Here is a 12,097-nt window from a genome sequence, read left to right on the forward strand (position 1 = left end):
TAAAAATAAATAAGGAAAAGGAATGCTCATGAACTTAGTGATCATTTATAATTTAACTTATTTATTAAGTATGAAACTTGCTTAGCACTGCATTTGAATAAGATTATGGTGCTGAAATTACTGTTAGATTAAGTTCACTACAATGCTAGGGTTTGTTTTGTTTGTTTGTTTTATTGGATTTTTATGCCGTCCTTCTCCCAAAGGACTCAGGGCGGCGTACAACATTAAAAAACACACATCCCGAAAGTTAAAAAGAAATTAAATACATATCCAAAAAACAAACCCAATTTATAGGACAATACATTTAAAAAATGAGATAAAATTAAAATTAACAGGCCAGGCCGGCTTGCTGGAAAAGTCAACTTTTTTTTTGTAAAGAAATTTTATTGGTTTTACAGAAAATTTCAGGAAAGGGGATAGTGGATAAAGTTACAAATTTTGACAGCTACATTATGCAGGAAATGGCACTCCCCCCAATTCTCATAGCTTTCACTTATTAATACATTAAGTATTCACTACTTAGCAATATTTTGACAGCATATTTTTACCTTATATCTTCAAATAATTTCAATCTATTTTATATCAAATAGAAAAAATTCTCTGTATTAGCAATTGCATTATTTTTCTAATTCACTTTTGTGATCTAAGTTTTCTCGGTGTTGCCTCTTCTCCCCCCCCCCCCCAGCAAGGCCCCGGCACCTCCCGTGTCCTGTGTATCCTGTGTGGTGTCATCAGTTTTATCTAGGAGCACTTTGTTTTTTTCCATGAAGACCTCCGCCTCCATGGTTGTGTTAATTCTAACTCTAGTGTCCTCCCAAAATATCAACATACCTTCTGGGAGAAGCCATCTGAACCAAACCCCTTTCTGGTATAATTTCTTCGCTAAAAATGAATATTTTTTTCTTTTAACTCTAACTTTCTTTGGGATTTGTTTCAGGATGGCTATCTCTCTATCCTTGTATTTTAACACTTGCCCCCTTTGTGCACTCAGAATCTCATCTCTTGTAGTCTTTCTAAAGAATTTAATGTGAACCTCCCTTGGAACATTGTGTGTTCTAGCGTAAGCAGAATTGACTCTATAGACCAGGTCAATATCCCATCCCAGCTGTTGTCTGTCTTTTTTAATATATTCAGCCAATAACTTTGTCATAATTTCCCTCAAATCTTCATCATCAGCCTCAATTACATTTTGAAATCTAAGGAACAAAGACATTCTTTCAAACTCCATTTTTATCTGATGGTTCTCAAGTTCTTGATTTCCTTCTGGACTCCCCTCACCTCCCCCCTCATCTCGGCCGTCTCCTCCTCCAAAACTTCCAGTCTTTGCGCATTTTGAGCCGTTCGATTTTGATTTTCTCTGAGCTGTTCGTTCATTTCTTTTAGTTGGTTCTTCAATTCCTCCTGCCCCTTTAAGATCTTTTGTAGCATCTGTTGGGTTAGATCCTCCTCCGGGGGCTTGGGTTGTAACAGAGATATTAGTGTCTGTTGCCCGCTGGGGCTGGATGTTGAAGATGTAGGGGCAGAACCCACATAGCCTGGTTTCCCAGGTGGTGGTCTTTTCGGTGCCATTTTAATAAGGAAAGCTCAGAGATGTCTGTGTCAATACAATAAAAAGGCAGCTGTAAAGGTGGGTAGCCAAGAGAGATCGCGAGGCAGGCAGTCCAGGCAAATAGAGACCTTTTCTATAGTTCAAATCCAGATAGTAAAATCCACTGTTCCAAGTCCAAGGTATTGTATATCAAGAAATATCTCTAAGTGTCACGGCGACAAAGACAAAATGCCAGCAGTTTCTGTGGGTGGAGTCAAATTTCAAAGCACAAGAAGACAACGGAAGTGTGCCATCTTGCCTTGCCAGGACCGGATCAGAAGGCAACAAACCAAAAGTTTGTAAAGTTTTCACAAAAGTCAAATCATCACCTCATTTTCACAATTGCAGCAAAGTATTCATCTGCTGTTTGCTATGAGTGTGATTTCATTCCAAAGCTCTCTTCACACCTCCTCCGGGGGTAGAGAGCAATTTAAAGCCGCTTTTCCAAGTGGGGGGAATCCCTCTCCCTCCAGTCACACTTCCCAAGAGCAGATTGAACGTTTTAAAAAGCTGGCAATCCTTTTTTTTTTCAGTCTGAAAAGGGAACGGGGGGGATTTCCACCTCACCACATTGCAGCTGCAGCCTTCAAATTGTCGAATACGTCCAGCTGCCTCGACGCGAAAGCGGGAACTCGTGCCTCCCCTTTTGCCTCCTGGTGCCTAGGGCAATGCAGGGAGCCCCCCTGTGGCTGCCGCCGACACTGGGGACCCCCCGCTAGCCGCCCCCTGTGCCCCCCCCGATTAAGGGGGAGCCCACCAAGAGCGCATGGGGCGAGCAAAGCGCATCCGTCGCGATCCACAGCCAGAACCAGAAGTCGGAAAAGCCAACTTTTTAGGGCGCATCAGAAGGACCGGAGGTCAGGGATTATGCGAAGCTCCGGGGGCAGCTCATTCCAGAGGGAAGGCGCTCCCACAGAGAAGGCTCTCCCCCTGGGGGTCACCAACCGACACTGTCTGGCGACGGCACCCTGAGGAGGCCAACTCTGTGGGATCGTACTGGACAGTGGGATGCTACTGGTGGCACTAGGTGGTCTCGCAGGTACCCTGGGCCTAAGCCATGGAGCGCTTTAAAGGTCATAATTAATACCTTGAATCCCACCCGAAAAACAACCGGCAACCAGTGCAGGCCGCCTAAAAGGGGTGTAACATGTGAGCACCTAGGTACCCCCATGATAACCCACGCGGCCGCATTCTGGACCAGCTGCAGCCTCCGGGTGCTCTTCAAGGGCAACCCCATGTAGAGAGCGTTGCAGTAGTCCAGGCGAGAAAGGACGAGGGCATGAGTGACTGTGCACAGAGCATCCCGATCCAGGAAGGGGCGCAACTGACGTATCAGGCGAACCTGGTAAAAGGACTCCCTGGTCACGGCCGTCAGGTGTTCTTCTAAACTAAGCCGCATATCCAGGAGGACTCCCAGATTGCGAGCCTTCTCTGAGGGGGCTAAAATTTCTCCCCCTATCATCAAAGATGGAACAAGATGCACAAATCGGGATGACGGAAACCACAGCCACTCAGTCTTGGAGGGATTGAGCTTGAGCCTGTTCCTCCCCATCCAGATCCGCACAACCTCCAGGCATCGGGACATCACGTCGAGGGCATCGTTTGGGTGGTTTGGGGTAGAGATGAAAAGTTGGGTATCATCAGCATATTGATGATACCGTACCCCAAAACCACGGATGATCTCGCCCAGCGGTTTCATATATATGTTGAACAGGAGGGCTGAGAGAACCGACCCCTGGGGCACCCCACAAGTACGTGCCTGGGGGTCGATTTCTGCCCTCCAGTCAACACAAACTGCGACCGATCCGACAGGTAGGAGATCCACCGTAAAATGGTGCCCCCCACTCCCAACCCCCCGAGTCATCGCAGTAGGATACCATGGTCGATGGTATCGAAAGCCGCGGAGAGTCTAATAGGACCAGGACAGAGGAGCAGCCCCTGTCCCGGACCCCCCAGAGATCATCGACCAACGCGATCAATGCCGTCTCCGTGCTGTACCCGGGCCTGAAACCCGACTGAAATGGATCCAGGTAGACAGCTTCATCCAGGTACTGGGGAAGCTGACGTGCTACCACACTCTAGACAACCTTTGCTACAAAGCGAAGGTTGGAGACCAGACGATAGTTGGCTAAAGAAGCTGGGTCCAGGGAAGGCTTCTTAAGGAGGGGCCTCACCACCGCCTCCTTCAAGGCAGTGGGAAAGCATCCCTCTCTCAATGAAGCGTTGGTAATCGCCTGGAGCCAGCCTCGTGTCACCTCCCGGGAAGCCAAAACTAACCAAGAGGGACACGGGTCCAGCACACAATTGGCAGCACTGAGTCTCCCCATAATCCTGTCCATGCCTTCAGGGGTCACAATGTCAAACTCATCCCAGATTGTCTCCTCAAGATTCATCCCCATCGGCTCGCCCGAATCTACCCAGTCAGAGTCCAAGCCTGTCCGGATCTGAGCGATTTTATCCTGCAGATACTGAACAAATTCTTCAGCCCTACCCTGCAAGGGTCTTCCCCAGTTCCTTGGTTAAGTAAGGAGTGGGTCACCCTAAACAGGGCGGCTGGGCGGTTATCTGCGGACGCGATAAGAGCGGAAAAATGTTGCCGTTTTGCAGCTTCTATCGCCACTAAGTAGGATTTAATATGAATTCTTACTAGTGTTCGATCAGATTCGGACCGGCTGGCCCTCCAGCCAATCTCTAGGCGTCTTTTCCGGCGTTTCATCTCCCGGAGCTCCTCGGTAAACCAGGGAGCCACCCGGGATCGACACCGGGTCAGAGGCCGCAAAGGCACAAAGCGATCCAAGGCCCCAGCGGCCGCCCTATCCCAGGCTTCCACTAGGGCTTCGGTCGAGTTGTGAGCAAGGGATTCAGGAAAAGTCCAAAGCTCCATCAGGAACCTTTCAGGGTTAGGGGAAATATTTAATGAAAATACAGCCAGCTACCAACTCCTTCCATTTTGCGCTCTGATCTCCACTAATATAATAAGAACATACACTATCAATTGTCTGTGTTATGCATACTTCATGAATCACTATATGTGATACCCCTTTTATATGATTTATCTATTTTAATATTATAAAGCTTATAAAGCTTAAGATGAAAAACCTGTTATCGAGCATTTTACAGAGCCAATATAGTATGCCTCTGTAATCAAACTATGACTTACTGTGTCCATCAAACCTAAAATCACATTCCTGAAACTGGAACTTGTAAAGAAATTTTGTCATTGATTTAAAATGTTTGGTTTTTCAAAAACTAAAATTGCCATTTAGCATCCAGATGACATAGTAAGCCTCAAGTGGTGTCACAAACAAAAGAGAATATCAAATGTTGGGACATTCGGTGCAACAGATTTCATTTTATTCTTACAAAGATAAACTGTATTTCCATAGCGAAACCTGATGAACTTTCATAAGACTTTTTTTTTAAATGGTTGGCTGAGCCCATATATAGGAGATTATTTATGTGGATATGTGTGATGCCACAGATGTGATGTTTTTCAGGTTTTATAGTTTTATAGTTTGTGTGTTATTATTTTTGACTTGTTCTTTGTTGCCCAGAATTGTATAACAAGTGAGCAGCCAGATGACTGAAAGTTTGTGAAGGCATTTGTATTCTCCTATAATGAAATGGGTTCTGAATTTGTTTGGATCCAGAAGTTAAGCAGAGTTGGGCCCAGTGAATAGTAGGGTGACCGGCCAGGAGGAAATTCAAGGCTGTAGAATGGGAATTGAAGAATTATTCTAGAATACAGTAATGGCATTTTTTTATAGACTGTTCCCCAAATCACTACATGGATGTTTTACAAGACGAATTTACAAAAAGACACAAAACTTTTAGATGTTAAACTCCAAATAAATTTTAGTAGACTTTTTTCACAGAAGCAAAAATAAAATAAATCTATTACTTTAGAAGAATGAAAGAATCAAACAGCAAACAGGTTTTTTTTTAAAAAAACAATGTTTTTGACTAGTCTCTTATCTACAACAAAAACAATTCAAAAACCACAAATACCAATTTCACAGATGCACTGAGTAATTCCTGAAGAGGTTTGACAGTTACTGCTACTTACTGATGACAAACCAAAGATACTAAGTAGATCCAAACAGATAAAATCCTATTTGGATAAGGATGAATATACACAGCAAGAGCAAATTCTGTATAGGGAATTTCTGAAGAATGAATTCCTGTCTGATAAACTGCCTCAGTTATTGACGGGATATCTAGGTATGGCATCTGTAAAGGAAATCCTGTAACCTACCAAAAAAAAAAAAGAATTTTAAATACATGTTTAAACAGCATCAAATCTAAATAGTTACATAAAAAAGCTCAAACAACACGCAATGAATGCAGGGTGAAGAGCAAAAGAGAGAGCTCACAGAACCCTCTACTACACCTGTTACCAGCTGTTTGGGATCCTTTTTAACTCCATATTTGAAAGAAATCAAAGAACTGGTGAAAGCATCTCGTCTCTTTGACAAGGCCTGGTAATGTCAGAACCCTCCAATAATGCTTGAAAGTAAGCTATAGAAGCTGGGAATCATATCTATCCTGGATATTAGAGGGTTATAAGAATGAGATCTGACAGGTCTTAATGAACTTTGGCTATAAATCATGTAAGAATTAGAAACGGATGAAAGATATAGCAGACTGGTCCAAAAATTACAGGAAGGTGTAAAGTCGTCAAAGTCCTAGAGATTGAGGACAGGACATTATTCACTGTCTTTCTTTGGTACCATGAAATAACATGAGTGTTTAACTTGTATATCTTGTTTAAAATATGTTAATTTGTCTGTCTTGTTCAAAAGTTGTAAAAGAACAGTGTATTAAAAAAGATACATTATATCTTATATAATATATCTCATATTATATATAAGATATATTATCACACACAAAAGATTGTTTGAAGGGTTCAAATAATCAAGTACAACCCCAGCTGGAAATAAATCTGGAGTAAGTAGACTGGCTTTGCAGGAGTTGCCAAGTCGATTGTTTTTCTGCTGGTTTCAGGATATCTTTTAATTCCTGATTCCAAAAGTAGGAATCAGTCAATGAAATAGAAGATGATGATAGGACAAGGATGTGTCCTGGTACAAGAGTTGGAAACCCAAACAATGGCCAAGAACCAGAGTTGTCTGCATTATGGGATGATTAGAAGACATGAAAAAATATTCAGGGCAAATACGTTAAATCACCAGGTGAGCAGAAAATTCCCGAGAAGCAAGTGATCCAGAGTAGAAGAAATAGATCCTCTTAGGCTTCCCAAATTCAACTTAATTTGCAACGTTTACATTTTTTTATCAAGTAGGTTGATAGTGTTATTCCATTTTGTGAAGATTATGAGCAACTATGGGGTTTACCATTCATGATTGAATTGCCGAGAGCAATTACCACACCTGTGTCTGAGAAACAGATGCCCATAGGCATTTAGAGATGGTGGATGCATGCACTAATTCTAGAACTAGATAATAAGATGTGTGGGATGTGCTATCATTTGATCAATATATTTAAAAAAAATACTCAGAAGCTATTTGCAAATATCAGTGGAGATTCTCAGTCATCCAGATTACTATGATCTCAGAGGTGTTTTTTTCAAAAGGCAACGAGACTTGTTTTTCCCTTGAGGAAGAAAAAAAACCATTTTGTTTCTCATCCAAGAAGCTTCATCAGTTCTGATACCCCCTCCCCATCAGAATTGATGAAGCTTCTTGGATGAGAAGCAAAACATTTTATTCTTCCTCAAAGAAAAAAACCAGTCCAGTTGCCTTTTGAAAAAGCAGCTTTAAGACGACTATTTGCAAATAGTACTTTGTGCTGAACAGAGTAATTGAGGGAACTCACAATGTTTAACATTGCAAATGGTTCTAAATCGCTGATATGACGGATAGGAATAGGAAAAGACTAAATGCATCCATGCTGAAATGACTGGTCTAAATAGCTCTCTACTATAGTCAAAGAAGTATTGACGGTGAGTAAAACATAAGGAAAATCCTTTCATTAAAATCCATAACACCAACGCCTTAAAATGCAATATTGGCCTTAACCCTGTTTTCTCACAAGGAAATACTCAGAATATAATTTATGTAGAACAGACTTGGTTTGATTACATCCTTCTTCAGACATTATCTACCCTGCATTCTGAAGAGACTTCAGAATGCAGGGTAGATAAGGCTAGAGATTGGCAAAGAAGATACAGGGAGGAACATTGAACTCTTATTGCATGACCAATTTGACATTAGTGATGTTGGAACTGACATTAATGAAACAAACAGACACATTGCTACTAGAACTAAATAATAGCATTTATTGTATCAACTCACACTCCGAAACTGCAGATGAATCTGAAATTCTTGGTATCATGGCAGAGACTATTTACTGTCACAGAAGATATATGAAAGTAGAATATTTGTAGTTGAGCCTCATGGAAAAAATGGTATAAGCTACAATACTGATCATATATGTACGTAATGTTATTTCACAGTGTAATACTTTTTTGCAAGGAGTAATAAAATGTTATATCAATGGAGCAAGAAGGCCACTAATCATCATAGCACCTGTCTCCCCCAATAGGGTAGTTGGATGCAATAGGAAGCTGGCAATGATATCAATCGCCTAACAAGGCAGTGGGATGACTCCTAAAGAGAACAAGGCTGAGAAAAGATTGGAGAAATTACTGGCTAATCATTCAATAAACTCACTATCTCAGAAACATAATTGTGTTAACTTTTGTATGTATAGTATAACTAGTTGGATGAAGGAGATATCAGTTTATTAGACCCAAGAACTGATTATGATGTAAATAGAATGAAAAGGGATCCTACTTCCTATGGAGTAAGAGGAATCTAGTTATTAATGCAAAATGATACTGTTCCGTCTTCTGGGGAAATGTCTTCCTTTACAAGTGTTTCAAGGAACAAAGAAATGATAACTGATTTCCCTTATGTTACTGGGAGTATCTGGAAGATAGTGAGATGGTTTAATAAGGATTCTGCCATATCAACTTCTTATGATTGAAAGACTGTGGAAAGTAACAGTTGTTTTCAAGTAGCTGAACTTGAGACCTGGCATCACCTGAAATAATATTAAATAACCAAGACATACAGTAGTTGAAAAGAAAGTAGCTTCTTAGAAAACTAGAGTGGACCAAATTATTTTTTCATGACTCTTTTATCAAACACTAGCAGCCTAGATAAATTTCCAGCTAAATGTTCTTCTTTCATATATGAAACCATTGGATAAGAATAATTTTATGCCATGTTTTTCTAAAAGGGTTGATATCATACCCAGGGCAAATTCACCAGGGACAAAGAAAATAGTGAAGGGAGTTGATGATAGAAGAAAAGAACAGATAGTGACAATCATCTACATTAAATTATTATTCTAATGGCCTGGAAGGGGGGGTTAATTCAAAAATTGCTTAGAATTAAACCAGCATATCTATTGTAAGTCTGTAAGTTCATGCTTTCTACCACTACTATTCATACAGGGATAGATAGAGAATACTGTCAAACACAGGAACCATACTTTTGTGTTAAGTTGTGCCATGCCTTGAAGTGATTAACCAGTGTTCATATTGCTACTCTTTGGGTAACAAAATACTCTAAGGAATAGCCTGAAGCTTATCCTTGGCTTTCTCAATAAAAAAACTTATGAAGGCACCTACCCAAGGACTTCATATGGATAATTATATTTTTTTATGGCTCTGTCTTATCCTTATCTTACTGTGCTGGTTTATCTTATATAGTAATTTGGTATCTGGTTTTACCTCTTACATCTTCTGTTTCTTTGGCCTCATTATCCCAACTAAGAATCTCAGAGCTCAGTTAGTAATTACTTTTTGTTAATGACTGACCACTAACAACCAGGATCCAAATTCTACTTATAGAATGTGCTTCCATGTGTATAAAGCAAAATGTGCTTCCATGTGTATAAAGCAAACAATATTTTTTCCAAGGGTAGCCCTTCATATCTTATGAAATGTTATTTGGCAGATGCCCTCTCCCCAAATGAATAGTTCAGTAACAGTAACAAAACACTAACCCAGTAAAGCTCTTGAAAAGCCTCCAAATAACTTTCTTCTTTTTCTTTGGTTATGTGTCCATTTCTAAGCTCAAGCTTAGGAAGAATTTGTCTTAAAACACTAGTACACTGTCGATGCCATCGAGTTGGAAGATGAGATCGCCATTCCATTATTTTATTTTTTAATGTTTTTTCAATTCTGTTTTTCAAAAAAAAAAAAACCAAGAGGATGTTTATTATTATAGTTACTATACTGTTAATTTACCCACTAGTTAAAAAAACTCAAATACTGCTTTGTGTGAAGAGTCTTTATAATCATGAAACTTTTAAACTACTTTGTGTCCATTTCCTGATGTAATCATGTTTTGAACACAGTATACAATTTGGGAAGGATGTTAATTTTGTTAAGAAAAATTACAGAGTTAGAACAGCTACAGAACAAACTGGTATAGTAAAACACACTGAATGGTGAAAAAATACTGAAAAGGAAATGTTGCTAATATTGTATGCATTGTTTCTAAAATAGCACTGATAGTGCTGCAATTAATAAAAACAAAAGGCTGAAAATTAAACTTATTCTAGGTTTTTTATGACCAGCAGATAGAAAGCAGAAAGAAACCAGTATTGGGAGATGGTAAGCAACTGTAATGCAATAAAACATGCATGTACAATAGTTCTGCTTGATGAGACATAGACTTCACAATTTTAGAGAAGTAGACTTAATGTTAAGTGCCTTTAAACACTGATTATTACTTGTAAGTGCCTTCACTTTTTTTGTTAACCATCTTGTTCATGAAGCTTGAGGAATGTTGGGGATGGAAAGTGCAATCTAAAAAGAGTATGGATTCCTTTTGGAATTTGCAATGGGAGGAAGATCATCTTACTTTAATAGTATATATCATTATTACAGTCAAAGACCAGCAATAGACATTACTTTTTACAGTAGATCATCTTACTTAAAAAAAAACTTTTGTAGCAGTATGATGGCTGTCCATCTTCCGCTAACTCTGTAGCAAGCATAAATCTTCCCACATGATAAACAGATCCAGAAAACCCTGCAGGAATGTCCAACCTTGGCAACTTTAAGACTGTGGACTTCAATTCCCAGAATTATTTAGCCAGGTATGCTAGCTGGAGAATCCTGGGAGTTGATGTCCTCAGGTTTTAAAGTTGCCAGGATTAGACACACCTGAGCAGTATTGGCAAATGAATTGAAAACATGAGATTCAGAGTATAATGGATTTTAAAATATCTATCTATCATCTATAGACTCTAATGGACTCAAACATATGCAAAGTCACAAAAGGATTCTTCACTTTATCAGTAGGAAAAACTTTTGCAACAGAAGTCAATTGTTAGATGTGATGTTAGAGCCAATGACAAATGAACAGGTGCAAGTATTTCTTATGTAACTATGGAGAAGGTCTGAGTTAAAGTAAAGAAATTATTAGATGAAAGACATTTAAACAAAGTAGGGTGAAGCTGATTACAAATGTTTTTTATACTTTTGTATTACATCTTAATGATTACATATTTTATATAAAATATATTGATTTTACACAATTTGATAATTTATGAGGTTATTCAATTAATTGAAGTATATTAATATTTTGCCTCAGCTGAAAAGGGCATAAATAATTATTTTAAAAACACCATTGGGATAATGTCAGCTTTAAAATTTCAGCTAACCTTTTAGAGAGGAAACCAAGGAGATTATTAATGTATAATTCACTTATTGCCAATCATGTTTTTACATTTATAAATTTGATTATTTTTAGCATTTTTGGGATTGCCTAAAATTGCAAAATGGTTATGTATTGATTAAAACATCTATTAAATAATTTGGTGCATTAGCAGCATAAAAATCTCCCAGATCTTTATTATATTACAGACTGTTTTGGATGATTCTAAGATTATTTTTTTATATAAATAATGAAAGTGTCACTATGGTTGACACTATTTGCAAGAATAAATACATAATTTGACACTTTTCCTAAACAATAATAACGGATATCCAACCCAGTAGCAATTGGTTCCAAAACATTTTTTTTAAATGATCAAAATAATATGTAGTTTGGCAGAGTCCCTCAACTTTATAAATGTTATTAATTAAAGTAATTACCTATTTTGTAATTCATCTACCAAACTTCCATCCGTTGCAACATAAAATATTTTTTCTGGCTGAAACAGAACAAAAAAGCAATTGCACAACCATGGAACATTCAAATGCAAGATAACCAGGATTTTGACAGATATTCTAAGGAAATGGTTTTTCAATTCTGAAAAATGTATGTTTGGAAGATGCTATTCTTGTATTTGGTAACATCACAGATACACACTTGTCCCATTACCTAAAACTCTCACAACTTCTGCTTTACTCTGAATGCTGCTAAGTCTTCATATTCCTTTTACCTTACTATCTCTTCCCTCACATATAGAAAGGAAATTAGAATTTTATTCAGTTCTTCACTTCCAAGGTTTAGGTTCCCGACAGGC

General features: G+C 38.9%; 1 protein-coding gene across 1 annotated transcript in view; it reads right to left on the reverse strand.

The window, feature by feature from the left end:
• Positions 1-5,592: 5,592 nt before the first annotated feature.
• Positions 5,593-12,097, reverse strand: part of CC2D2B (coiled-coil and C2 domain containing 2B) — a 90,625-nt gene continuing 84,120 nt past the window's right edge. Inside the window, exons 35-37 of the mRNA XM_081954079.1 lie at positions 11,724-11,782; positions 9,623-9,800; positions 5,593-5,839 (exon numbers count right to left, since the gene is read on the reverse strand). Of these exons, the coding sequence (XP_081810205.1) occupies positions 5,651-5,839; positions 9,623-9,800; positions 11,724-11,782 (426 nt within the window). The 3' untranslated portion in view covers positions 5,593-5,650. The remainder of the gene's footprint in view (positions 5,840-9,622; positions 9,801-11,723; positions 11,783-12,097) is intronic.

The sequence above is a fragment of the Natrix helvetica genome (assembly GCF_964273705.1).
Source record: "Natrix helvetica genome assembly, chromosome: 5".
Taxonomy (NCBI): domain Eukaryota; kingdom Metazoa; phylum Chordata; class Lepidosauria; order Squamata; family Natricidae; genus Natrix; species Natrix helvetica.